Source organism: Engystomops pustulosus, chromosome 4 (assembly GCF_040894005.1).
Source record: "Engystomops pustulosus chromosome 4, aEngPut4.maternal, whole genome shotgun sequence".
Classification (NCBI taxonomy): domain Eukaryota; kingdom Metazoa; phylum Chordata; class Amphibia; order Anura; family Leptodactylidae; genus Engystomops; species Engystomops pustulosus.
Window position 1 is genome coordinate 184,103,460 of NC_092414.1, and position 14,563 is coordinate 184,118,022.

A 14,563-nucleotide genomic window follows, 5' to 3' on the forward strand; every position below is an offset into this window, starting at 1 on the left:
ACATTTTTTTTAATAACATCCAATTGAAGAAATGTTTACATAAGGCAAATGAATTTAATTAAATGTAAATGCCCAGATGGGAATACCCCTTTATTAAGGACTGCTGATCTGTGGGGGTACTAGGTTAGATCAGATATTGATAACCAATGAGATTTTGGTTTAAACTTTAATTTTTACTTTCATGGGATGACATTTGGGCATAAACAGGGTGGAGCACCATGAAGTACTGATAGAAGTTTGGGTACGATCCCGGTGACGGGTTCTATTTAAAGAATCTGTCAAGAACCACCCTATTCTCTTCCAATCTATGACATTCATAGATGAGTTATAAAAAGAGAAAAGTAGCTAAGTAATCCATGGCAGACTGGTTGCTAGGAATATAACCTATGGGCCTACTGGTCTTAAATTGTTGATGGTTGGATTTGCATGATGCTAACCGAAGAGGAAACATCATCATCTCAGTGTTATTATCATTTGTTTTTCTACAGAATACATTTCGATAAACTATTACCCTATCCCCAGTAAGCACAGAGAACACATTCGCATCAATAGTTCTATGAATAATTGGGAACACTCTATGACCCAGGAAATGCACATAGAAATAACATCCACCTTTCTCTATCCCAAGGTTCCGTATAGGCTTTAAGCACGTCTTTCGATGGTGCCCGTTCATCCATGCGGGTGAGTATGAAGGTCTGGAAATGAAATCTACACGCTACCTTCAGACCCAGAGCAGCATGTACAAAATAAGTCGTATCGAAACCACCGTATCGTCCGTCCTAAGTGCCAACGACGAAGAAGCAGAAGAGAATGGGAAGAGCAGCAAACGTCTGTCATTGGACCTCACTTCCAATGGTTCTTCTCGCAGTGTCTGTAAGACCATGTCTGACTCATCCAGCTTCTATTCCAATAATTTATCATAAGTTATGTCCTGCCCACACCAGGGTATCCCTAGGTGTTCATTCCGTGGTTCGAACCTCTGCTAGGCTGCTTAACCCCTACTATGGGGTACTATCATGTTTTTTCCATCTTTGCCCTGGTTACAAAGTGAAATAGATTTTGTTTACAATTTCAGCCTTTTTTCATTGTTCATTTTGTTACTGAGAGATGTTTACATCCCACAGGATATTTTTTTAGGTTTATCCTATGTAAAATCTTTTAGGTCTAGAAGACACTGAACCCTTTGCAGCCACTTGTAACCTGTTTACATTTACCACCCAGCTATATTATATAATCCCCTTAGGAAATCTAAAAAATCTTTGCACCTCAGGGAGTGGTCAGTTCTCTTTCAATATATTATAAATATTACAGCTACGAAATGCTTTTTGCCCTTTTTTCTTACTCGATTTTCTTATGTAGACAACTATTTTTGTCTTTTAACCGAAGGATGCAAATATTGTAATTGAGGCTAAACCTAAGAAAGGGGTATGATATGGTATAAATCAAACTTTAAATGGAAATTTAGAGCTTAAAACTAAAATTTTAGTTCTCGTATTAAATATAATTGATCACCTACTTACCCTAAATCCCACATTGTTGAGATCACGAAGGTTCTTCTAGGATGTTCTTTGATTATCCCTTGGCCACTGCAGGCAGTAAGAAAGAATTGCTGTGTAGGTTGAAATAGACTTTTGAGGGATAATGTTATTATTTATTTCTCTTGATTCATGGGTCCAATGGGAGGTTCTAATCAGCGATTTACTAAAATCTCTGTATGCACGCTTACTGTATATAGAAAAGATTGTCAGTGAGGCCACCTAAAGTATTTAGATGCTCCCGGGGCAAGAATTATGTATTCCTAGTACCTATGATAGGGTCTAATTAATTGTGATAGAATATTGTCTATAAAAAAATTATAAATTGAGCCAAATATTTTCCCACAGAGCCATATAACACTCGCCTCAGTTAATCCTACCCTACAGCCTAGAACATGTAGATGAGAAAGTACTTTCATAGTGTCAGTCCCAATGTTAAAGACTAGAGATAAGAGGACCAACCGTTCCTGAGCAATTAGGAGACATTAGTGTTCACAACGTCTTTGGAATCAGTGGAATAACATCTCGTAAACTATTCAAAGAGTTGGAGTTGGTGCAGGTGGTTAAAGTTCCACTCTCCATTCAACTGCAGCATTTTGGACATAGATACTAAAGACCAATAACTATTCCATAAAGTATAAGTCACCTACACGGATATGAGCCATATATCAGCGTATCATCTATTTATCTATGACAGTTTTCCTTTCCGAATACAGTTTTTATTAAATTTTCATCAATTTTATAAGGGAAGACTTATTACAGAACACAAATCATACAAAGTATAGTACATATGGTATATACAGCAAATCCATATGTGTCACTATATAGAGTAGACAGGACCGCAGCATGCCTAGAGCTCCCTACAAGAAGCTCACTTGAGGTTTGTCTCTCTATGACAGTGTTTAGCTCTTGGATCCTTATCACTTGGGATTTGAGTTGTGAAAATAAGAGTTTTTTCACCTGTAGGTGGCTAAATACACAACATGTAATTCTACACCTTGTAGGCTTGGAAATTTCATCCAAAATTTTCAAAGTGCTAACTAAACAACAGACCATGCCAAGCTACCTGTGTGCCAGATTCTATAAATATTCTTATCCAATGAAGTGTTGGGATCATTCATCTCCGGTGACACATGTGGGGTCAGCCCAAGTTGTGTATAAACACTTTAATGACCGATGTTCCGCACTGTTTAAACAAGAACTTCAGTCCGGATACTAATCACTTTCTTCAGATAGACCGACCTGTTTCTCTCTGTAGATGACTTTTTCAGTATATCTGAAGAAGAAAAATAAAAACGCCTAGAAGATACTTTTAGTGTCACTCAACAAGTACCCAAGCTAAGAAAAATAAAATGTAATATAATTGAACTCTTCACATCATTTACATAATTCGGCTTGTTTATTGGTGGCATATTATTATTTTGTCTGTAGAAACTACAGTGATATCTAGAGGCTCCAAGGGTTACTGACTTTTTTTAACTAAACGTTTCAGTTTTGCTCATAGCTTGTAATGCTGGACCTTATAAAACGGCATTCGTCAAGTAGAAAACAAGAGACCGTGGCCTATTATTGCATAAATGGGAAACCTGGAGTTTTTGTGACCCCATTTGGACTATCAATGCCAAAAGGCCTAAGCTCAGGAGCCGGTCATAAGTCGATTACTGTACATACAGTACGTACTCGTTACATTTAATGAATAAGTCCATTTGAAACATAGAGAGGGGCATTCATTTTTTTGGTGGAGGTCGGTGCTGGGACAGTTCTATATTTTTCAGTGGGATGTAAGTTTGTGGCACAAGGGATTAAGGAATCGGTGCATGGACTGAAAGGTTTAGAACTCCCTAGACCAGCCTTTAGCTGCTCTCTTGCGCTAAAAAAGTCTATGGGAGGAATTTATCATCCAGCAATTTTTGACTTCATGATGCACAAATTTAAGAACTTTTGTAAAAAAAAAAATGGTGCGTTTTTGGCTATTGGTCTTGTGTAATTACTCAATTGGAGGGGATCTATCAAGGCCTGTAGTGGTGTATACACCTTGGAAAGTTCACAAGGCCACAATTGCGACTCCACCTTCCCCCTTTATGCCAAGTGAGTAGGGGAGCGGAATGGGTTTGTGCCCGGTCGCTGACACCCCGGCCAGTGCATTAGCTATAGCCCATGCCAGTTCCTAACACAGGTTATTGCGCAATTCTATACCAGGATGCACCCAGTCTTAAAGGTGTTTTCCCACTAACTAAAGTTGTGGATAGGGCCTAACTTGCTGATCAGTGCTGATCGCAAGAACAAGGGGTCCTTCTGAGCAGACGGCCTCACATGACCATTCTGCTCCATTAATCTCGATGCACTCAGCGTTCTCCATCAGCTCCATAGAGATTAATGGAGCAGAATGGTCACAAATGATCCCAAAAACAATATGGAGTAAAATAGTGATACTTTCCCTCCTTGATGTTCTTTTACTTCTCACTCTCCACTTGAAGAACAGACAAGGGTCCATAAAAACAGTGGCACGCCATCCAGCTTATCATTCTTGCCTCTTTCATTTAGGAATACTGTAGGTGAGGGACTCCACATCCATAAACTTACTGATCCAAATTTCAAAAATCTTAATAAGATCTTAATAAGTTCTATAAAATAACAAGTGCTGTATAATAACATATCATTTTGGCATTTGTATCCCCATTAACCATAATAAATAACAAACAACCGATAGCACAATCTGGTCAATGCCAACATATCCATGGTGATGGTAAAAGTATGGACCACTACTTTGTGGGTGGATTTACCTATTTCCACTTCACATCGGTATTGTTACCAAAGGAGGAAAATCCCTGAAATTAGAATTTGTCTTCTTATACAAAAAATAAATAGAAATAAGAAAAAACAAATGTGCAATATACCGTATGATACAGAATATATAAATATTTTATTTTAATATATTCACTTATATATTAATATATATTAACGCTTAACTCTGGTATCCTTTGCTCTTATCCCATTGGCAGTCCATGAAGCTGAGATATGGGGAGTTATTTGTGTACATTATGACTCTTTGGGGGGGGACTCATCATACTTCTCCATCAGTTTTCTATCGGAGAAATCACATGAATCTCCCGATACCCACTAGTTTTTGGGCTTCTGCAAACTGCATTCTCCCTTTGAGGGTTTCAGGGTGGGGAGTGCTGTGGGCGGAGAATGGGCAGCGGTGTGAACGCCCGACAAGCCACATTTTATATAAAACTCTTCCAGATCAGACATGGTCTAAACTGGCAGAGTTTGCACCTTATCCACTAAGAGGCTGAACCTATTAGTGGATACGAGCATGGGAGCCAGGGGGAACTTTATATAGAACCTGTCAGCATCAATATACCTAATAAACCACTACCAGTATGTTGTCAAGCAGCTGAACACCTTCAAGGTCATATTTCTTGCGTGGTCCATTGTGGTGGCATCATCCAGAAAATTTACTTTGAAGTGAATATACATTTTTGGAATGAAGTCAAGGAGGAGGAGAGTTTAACACTTAATTCAAGCTTTCCCTGTCTCAGAATGCCTCCTTCATTGTAATTGATGATCATGCACCCAGAGACGTCACTATCCATATCTACTGATGATGTAATTCATGGGAGGATGTGTTCAAAGGCAGGGAGAGCTTGACCTCAGTGTTAACTCTCCGCTTTCTTCACTTTATACAACCACTTTACATTTCACCTTAAAGTTGATTTTCTGGGCAATGTAACTATGCTGGGCTATAAAAAAAAAACATGATCTGTAAGATGCAAAGCTGCCAGTAGTAGTGGTAGTAGTTTATTAGGCCAGTTTCTTCTGACAAGTTCCCTTAATGAACTCACCACATTGTGAGGTTACGGAGTCAAAATGTACTCGCTGCCCATTGAGTTGCTATTCTAGCATTATTTTCACATCTCCGCTTCTCAGAGCAGTGGGATTACGATAAAAGATATTCAGGTGACCTGAACTCTCGGGTTTCAGGCAGAGTTACACTTAATATAATAAGATATAGTTATATGAACCACTGCTACTGTTATAATTTTAATGTATATATTAAGTTACTTGACATGTATATTGTGATGGGATTTATCAATGCTCCGTGTCTCTTTTTTACCTTATTATTAGTGCCAAAAGCTTATAATTTACACACACAAAAAAAAAAAAAAAACACACCTGTATTTACACACATTCCTGCTGCTTCCATATACATGAGACACCATCATGGCCAAACCCAAGGATTGATCCAAGTGGCATATATTCTTTATAGATGTATATTTTGTATTCAGAGGACACTGCGTTTTGTTACGACTCTTTGCAAATGCTACGCTGCGGCTTTTGTTCTTCACACTGTGGTTCTAAAACCTTTTTTTTTTTTCAAAACTTTTTTGAATATTTGGTGGACGTGAAACCTATGTTTCTTCAATGTCTTCAGATGATTCTAGTGTTAAACATTTTAACAGGGTATTTTACTGAATATGAATGTGAAAAAACTATGTGAATAAAATCCATCTTGAGCCACCCCTTACCTTCTGTATTATGGTGCAATGGAACATTCTCATCAGGGTTGGTTTGTTCGGGTGATGGGATGAATCCAGTGTTCCGTGGTGGAAAGTCCCATTCTAAAGGGAATGTATATAGCACAGAACGAGGCCATCAGATGGTGACTGCTTTCATTTTTAGTGTGTTTATACCCTTAGAATTTAAGGGATTTTTTTGGGGGGGAGGGGAGTGTATTTTTTGCAGCCTAGTAACCAGGCTTAAAATGTTGTGCAGCCTTCCTGCTAAACACAGTATATAACTCTGTAAGTTGTGCTCCATGAGCTTTCATATAGATGTGCTGTATATGAGTATGATCTGCCTTTTGTTATATCTGTAAAACGCTGTAAATGTTTTCACTGTTCAGACAAAAGCAGTATTTTCACAAATAAACATGTTGTTTCATGACGTGGTCTAGAGAATGATAATGTTGTATTGTCAGGGAAGAAAAAAACGGGAAAGGAAATTTCCAAGGTTGTATAACTGCGAAAACAGACAAATGACATGAAATTTGAAATATTTTAAACCATTTCAGCAAATACAAGCAGGTATGAGGGTTCAGTAGGTTTGTTCTCTGGAACGGTAATATTGTGCTACTACTGTTATTGTCCCAGGGACAATAGAATTTTGTTGTTGGAACAAGGATCAACAATAAAGCTTCATTGTACACAATTTTGATAACTCAAACCATTGCAGCCAGGACTAAAGTACAGTAAGATATCAGTGGTCACACTGGGCAGAGATGTCCGTCTGTAACTAGGAGCCCTGGACTTCATGTTGTAGGTTATAATAAATAATTTAAAAAGGAAAACAATGGTCCCTTATAGAGTATTATGAGCCTGTTGCCCTGAAAGGGATGGAGAAGAAATAGGAACCTTCTCCCTTAGCAAGCTGAAGGCCTCGTGTGGAATAGGTTGGACGTTGGTTGCTACATCATCCCTTGGGCTTGCAGTCAGATGTTGGCCAGATGTGATCACAGTTTGGATGTATTGGTAAAAAACAGGGTAACATAAGGAACCCCAATGGAGAAGGAGTCAGGAAATAATCACATAGCTATAAGGTATCAACATAAGGCATCTTTACCAGGCTAGAGGGAGTTATGGCAGAGATGGGTAACAGATACAGCATCAGCTCAACACCACTACGCTTACTACTTCTGGCCTAATGATGTGGTAGTCAAAAAGCATCTCCAAAAATAATAAACTAAGTTGGTGCTTGATACCTACATGATTATTTCCTGACTCCTTCTCACCTTACCAATACTCCCATACTTCTTAGTAGGTTATGGCAGATTTACTCATTTGCGATAATCTGTTGTAAAAATGTGGCAAAACTTGACTAATTTATGGCAAAAGTTGCTACATTTATTTGTGAACCATTCTTAGAAACCATGCATAGAAATTCTGTCAGACATTTAGTTAAGGTCATGTGGATCCGAAACTTTGTTTGCTTTATTTATTAGCTTTACTTTGTATATGTATGGGCCGGTGGTACAGGTGGATGTTGGGGAGATGATTAAAATATGGATAATCTAACAATGCTATATGGAGGCCCACATTTATCAAAAACCGTGTTTGTGAAGTATGCCTGATTCATGAATCTGGTGCCCCCTGCACTATTCCGACAGAGTACACCAACTTTTGGTTGGTGCACCTTTAACATGGGGCTTGCGACTGTTTACCGGAATGCTCCTTTATGTGCAGAATACTGTGTTGCGTCGTGTACAGAGCAGCCGCGACACAAATGCACACATCACATTTCTGTCTCGGACACTTCTTAAATACATGTGCAAGAAGTTTGCCCTGAAAAGAATGTGCAAAGTCTGACAGAAAACTGGCGCAGGGACTTTAATAAATCTGGGCCAGAGAATGGTGAGAACAGTTTAAATATAGATGAGGGGATAGGGGAAAAGCCATGGAAAGTCATGACACCAGTGGAAATATATCAGTAATTAGAAATCAATCATTCTACTTAATGAAAAATAATATTGTAATATATTGTAATAAGGTGTCATGCATCCTAAAATAAAAATAATATAACATATGAAACACAGTGGGGGGGATTTACTAATTCTGGCGCAAGCATGACTGTCGGCATCAGAGATCAGTCTCCGGAAAGCACAGTCCGATGTTTTAAAGTGGCGCATGGCTGTAAGTAATTAATGGGTAGACGGTAATTATCTGTTGTGCGCCATAAAAATGCTGACATCAATGAGATATGCGCCAAAATCTTACATGGACTCCGCCTTAATTTTGCTCTCTGACCATTTTTTTCCTGGTCCATTCTGTGCCAAAAATTGTGCCTAAAAGTGGCAACAAAATACACATAAATGTGACGGATAATATGGAAAAGTTAGGCCACGCCCACTTGCACCAAAAAAGACGGAGGAGTCGGGATAGTCGGAAACATCTGTTCTTTCTGGCGCAAACTCATTATAAATGATCCGCAACAATTCTGTGCCCAAAACAAACAAGCAGATTCGATAATACATGTCCCCCACTTTGTTTCTCTATGTATCTAAAATAGAATTAAATTAACCAGATGAACACATTTTACATTATTTATACAAATTTAATTTTATTTAAAAAGCAATTCAGGACCCAATTATCTAAAGGAGTGTCCATTGGTCCAAAATATGAAACCAGCTCAGGTCCTGTGAATGTGATTATCTATTTGCTTGGGTCCATAAGGGTGGCACAAATGTTCTATAACAGAAAGCATCTGAACAACACAAATCTGCTTCACCTTCCTTTACCAACAGCATCATCTACATGAGCATTTCTGTGATGAATTATATATGGGATATGTGTAGCTTCTTTTTAACATCTCTGGAATAGCCTGAAGGTAAACTAGAGCAGATATATCTCCTGCCTAGCTGTTTCCACATAGCAGCCTTGAGCGAAATAAAGCCGCCATCCTATTAGCACTTGTGCCTGACTATATGTGTAGGAACAATTTCAAGCCTTTTGGTTTTACCTGGTCGGATGAATCTTACTGTAAAAAGCTGCAGCCAACCGATTAAACAAATATACAGTATCTGACAGCAGAAATGAAATGGGTGCAGAGATCTCAGGAGACGTGGGAGTTATTTATACTGTCACAATATACTGTCAAGTAACGTTCCATGCAGTCTCTGTGTCACACCGCGGCCAACCATAGTTGTTCAGATCCTTAATGCAGGTTGACATAGCGTTTAACACATGTGTATTAATGTGACCCTGCTGAAGCAAATGTATTTATAAGTGATATTTATAGGGAACTGCGGCCTGGGATTACTGTCTGCCAGCATTCACACAATGTGACTGGGATGACAGGTCCACAAGTCATGGATCATGTCTACAGAGAGTCTGCATTACATTAATACTGTTTCTGGGTAAGGGGACAATACAGGGGACAGGAACCTGTCAGGGTCATTTTGGACACTGAACCTTATGGACCCATGGATTAGTCTCCCAAATTTCTCTAATTTGGTGTTCCATGCCAGCAACAAAAACAAACTACTTACTATGTGCTCCCCCATGTCAGGAGTAGTGTCAAGTAGACCCCAAACCCGCACTTGACCCGTTTGGGTCCAGTCCTGGTTTCGCTCAACCCTCTCACCAAAAACACCTGCCATCAATGCTGGCGGCTACATTCTAATCAATATAGTGTGTGCCTGGACTTATGTCTCGGTGGTGCGCATTCGCCACTATTTTGTAAAGGATTGTCACTCCCTGATGATGACACATGGACCGTCAATCCTCGCACACGCACTGCTATGATTTAAATGGTGCCACCTTCTTTCATGATGGGTGTTACTGGTGGGTGCTCAAATTTTAAGTACAGCCAAACCTTGGGTCAACTAATCACTAGTCAGCACCTGGGCAGTGATCCAATGAAATTGATGTTGTACAGCTACACTGCCCATCTGCTGAAGGTACTACATCGGCTTCAATACATCACAAGATATGAGTCAGATGCACCTCATTGCTCTCATCTCTAGGTTAGTATGAAGATTTATTAGGGAGAGCAACATAACAGGGCAGATTGGGCTACTAAACCAAAGGTCCACAAACACCTGTAGTTGGTTTAGTGTCCCAGTCACCCAGAAAGGTTCAGTTGTTCTGATCTCCTAAAGAAGAGGAAAGACCATTCACACTTTGTCAGGAATCTATTACCTATTTGGCTTTACTAGACCTATTTACGAGACAATAATAATACCATAACACATCTTTATTTATATGGCTCCAACATATTCCACATCACTGTTTATCCCTCAATGTGTGTTAAATACACTCAGTGTCAGGCAGCTGCATTGAAAGCAGGTGATCTCCTGATATGCAGTAAAGAGCAGTCAAGGTAGCACAAGTACAATTTTGCTAAAGTGTTTATAGTTTTGTCTTGAAGATGAACCATTTAAAATAGATTGTGTAAAAGAGATGACCTAGATAATTATTGAAAGCAATGGCAGCCAGCAGTAATGCTAACTACAGGAGTGCCCACTTGAAACAAATGAGATATCAAAGGAACGTATCAGAGAGTGAGAATGTTTAGACTGTAGCCCATCAAAAGCAAATGAAACAGGCCAAATGTCAAATGGATGGATCAATAGTTCTTTCCGTGAAATTAAAATGGACTCATTGACTCATTGACCTGATTGGATTTTGACTTTCCTAGGGTCAAGCCTTGTAGACAGCCCATTTAAAAGAAATACCAGGTGAATTTGTCCAATCTATTATTATTTATCACTCCTAATTGATATGTAAGGATGCCTGGCTAAATGCTAAGCATATGGATACTGGACTGAAATTAGAAAAATCAAAAATCCTGTTTAACGACCCCCCTGGGGTTTGCATGTGCACTTTCTGTCCAGTTCAGAAAATAAGCATTAGTGTCCATTAACTGCTTCTATGATGTAAACCTTCATAAGGGAGAGGAGCTGTAAGTGTTCCTGAATATGTCATTCCTAATAAAGACTATAAAGTTACCAATAGTAGCAGCAGTAGTCTTTAAAAGGGATAGACGCCACTATCCAATTGGTGGTAGTCCTACACCCAACACCCCACCAATGAGCTGTTTAACGAGTAGGTTACTGCAGTGTCATCGCTGCTCACTAAGAACAGTGCAGTACATTGTGTAGTGACCGTGCTTGGTATCGTGGCTTAGCCCCTTCTACTCAAATGGTTTTAAGCTTCAATCAAGTCATGTGACCAAAATATATGACATCACAGACCTGAGAGGAGAGCCCACAACTAGAGATGAGTGGATATTTCTTTTATTTTTACACCATAGTGGCCAACCTCCGAAGAACAAGCAGGTCAGAGGAAGCATCTGAAGTGCTCACCCCAAAGCACTTTGGATTAATTTGCATATTTGATGATCGGATTAGTGGATTTAAGATCCGCAAAAAAGTAATCTCAGTTTTGGGACAGGGGGGGGGGGTTTAAGTGATAGATTTTCTTTTTTTTCCTGATAATATTATATTACTTGTCAAATATAATATGTTTGTAGTCCTTGATATGTTGTGTGTGCTTTTTGTTAGATGTTTTAAGGTGTAGCTTAGGTGGCTAACCAGGGCCACTTTTGTACAGGCTGAAAAATGCTGCGTTGGTCAGGAACAGATATGATTCCCAATAATTCCCAGCTCAATTTTCAATAATGAAGCTATATATGTATCCATTCTAGTCATAGCTTTAATATTTATGGGTGAAGAGTGACAACCTCCTCATATTGTCGTGACAGGAGAGGACCTCAAAGAGCTTGATAAGATGAGAACAAGAAGGCCCTCCGAGTCTAAGCGAATGGAAAACATGAATGGTCAAGGGAAAAGCACAATGGCACCCAATGGCACCCTACCAGGAGCAAAAGAGGAGACCCCTTGAGCACTTGAGAACACGATAGAATGAAAACCAAAGCACAATTTGTTCTTTCTTTACTTTTCTCATTTTTTGTGTTACATATTTTGTGGTTTCCAAACTTTTTGGAATTAATTATAGACGTGGTTCGGATGAGATGTAAATATGATACATTCAACATAGATGCCTTGTTCTTTCTAAATGGAGACCATGTATTATTTGTTAGATCAGGATTGGCCACTTTGTGGTTGCAATCTAAATGTAGATTCAAGCAGCACTGTGAAATGTATTTAGGAATATTAGGAAAGCATCATTGACCACTTGATATGTTCACCAGTGGTATAAAAGCACCTCTTGGCCGATAATAGCCCTAATTATCTGGTGAATAATTCAGTTGCAAATGATTCCATTGCAGGCTTTGTCGGCCCATTGAGCACTAGATGGCCATTACTATATAACAAAAGCGAGGATGACAATCACACATATTTCAGATGGATCTTGATGGGTCCTAATATCATCTACAATGTAAACTACAATACATTTAAAGAATCTAAAATCCAATGCCAAGTTGCACTCTAGTAATTATGTCCCAAAAAATAGAGTGTCTATATCAAAAACTGTTTTTACTAGAAGTTCTACATCATTTTATATGCAGCATGTACATAGTGTAAAAAGTCAAATATATCATTCAGAAATGGCACAAGAAGGGTACTTTGATAAATTACTGTTTAATCTTTTTGAAGTTGAAGACAATACCGTAGGAATGTAGCCGATGTAAAGCATAATACATTGAAAGTATTTAAAATCCAATTGCCTATACCAATCTAAAGTTGCACTCCAGTAATTCAGTCCCAAAATATATATTTCAGACAGTTTTATCTTATTTTAGATTTTTTTTACTTCTGAAAATTCCTGGCATCCTTCTATTCAGTTGGATCTCATAGTGGCCACTTAATGAATTAGGTAAACGAATTGAAAAAGATTGGTCCCAGCTCCGTAAATCAAAATAGTAACTTCCTTAATTAAAATACAGCGACATGACTATCGATACTAAACAGCAAGACTCAGAGCATGGGATTTTTCGTTTGCCCAAAACGCATCACAGATAGTCGCTTTTAATATGTCTTAATAAAGGAGGTTAGTATTTTTGATTACGGAGCTGAGGGCCAATGTTTTTCAATTTGCTCACCAAGTTTTCTGGCTTCGATCCAGGAAGCCTGGACCCAAGTTCCGATTTGAATCAATGGGATTTAGCTAAATATGGCAACCGGTTGCCATTGCTACGAAGCAATATTCCTTACTGAAATTTATGAATTACATGTGTTTTTGTTTTCTTATTGGATCACCATTATTCACTAATCTTTTTGGATGAAGCCCAGACTATACTACACAGAAACTCCACAGGGATAATACAAACTCCTATACTAGTAGCATCACACAGTTATGGCTGGGTTCACGTCATGTTTTGTGCCATATGTTGTAAGGACACGTCCGGGGGACTCCCAATTGTCCATACAGAAGTTGGCACAGACGTATCCCACTGTATGCTTATACACCAGGATACGTCGCCAGGGGACTCCTCCTCCCGTCTGATGCAGGGGACGGAGTATACATGGCAGCAACCAAAGATTGGCTACTTCTGATTTATGGGGTGTTTCCCCAGTGATGTCACTGTCCTTATATGGACAGTGACATCACCGGGTCCCCCCTTCCTGCTGAGCTAGCCTAGAGGAGGGGTGAAATCCACTCCCCATAGGCTACAATTGCTAAAGACGTAGCTTGCTGCCTTTTCCAGCGGATGCAATGTATATTGGTGAGACGTAGGCAACAACTACACCTCCATCTGCCAGTATATGTCAATGTGTACACTCAGAGTATATGCAGGGAGCTTTCCCTACGTATATGCTGAGCGTATACAAAAAGTTTTCCCCCCATGATGATATTTCAATGGCCAGTGATGGTCATGATGTATTCATGATGCTTTAGTAAAAACACCACTTTGCAAATACCAAAACTGGCAACTGTTTACACTGCGCTCTTGTGTTCAATACTTTCATCTACTGTAAAAATGGGATCTACCTCTTACAAATCAAAAGCTTTTTCTGACAAATCAATAGGTTTACAGAAGCGGAATAGGCTAGAAGGTACTTCTCTGTGTTTTGTACGCTCTGTAGGCTGCCGAGATGGGACTTTTTTATTCTATGCCGAGTGACATTTGTGTGGTTTATTTTGTGAGAAGTAAAGGTGAATTATTTCAACTACACTATGTTGTGTTATCTATTTGGAGGGATTAATCCAAACATTGTAAATCTATAAAATTCTGTGCAGCTGCATTTGTAGTCTGGAGAGGATCGATTACTAACCAGAAAGAGTGAAGAGTGAGTATTGAATAAGTCCCAGTCGGATTCAACATCAAATTCCAAAGAAATACACACATAGATACCACGGTGGGATTAACATCCATAACACCATGACTGCAGCATAATAGTACAGGCGGTCCCCTACTTAAGGACACCCGACTTACAGACAACCCATAGTTACAGACGGACCCCTCTGCCCCATGTGACCTCTGGTGAAGCTCTCTGGATGCTTTACTATAGTCCCAGACTGCAATGATCAGCTGTAAGATGTCTGTAATGAAGCTTTATTGAT

General features: G+C 39.1%; 1 protein-coding gene across 3 annotated transcripts in view; it reads left to right on the forward strand.

Moving 5' to 3' along the window:
• The window catches only part of LOC140127768 (substance-P receptor), a 140,110-nt gene extending 125,936 nt beyond the window's left edge, over nucleotides 1-14,174 (forward strand). The window contains exons 5-6 of one of the 3 annotated variants that reach the window (XM_072148838.1): nucleotides 629-681; nucleotides 11,799-14,174. In XM_072148838.1, coding sequence (XP_072004939.1) covers nucleotides 629-681; nucleotides 11,799-11,938 — 193 coding nt within the window. In that variant the 3' untranslated portion in view covers nucleotides 11,939-14,174. Of the gene's footprint in view, nucleotides 1-628; nucleotides 6,486-11,798 lie in introns of those variants that run through there. The other 2 variants (XM_072148837.1, XM_072148836.1) reach the window with 2 other exon arrangements.
• The last annotated feature ends 389 nt before the right edge of the window (nucleotides 14,175-14,563 follow it).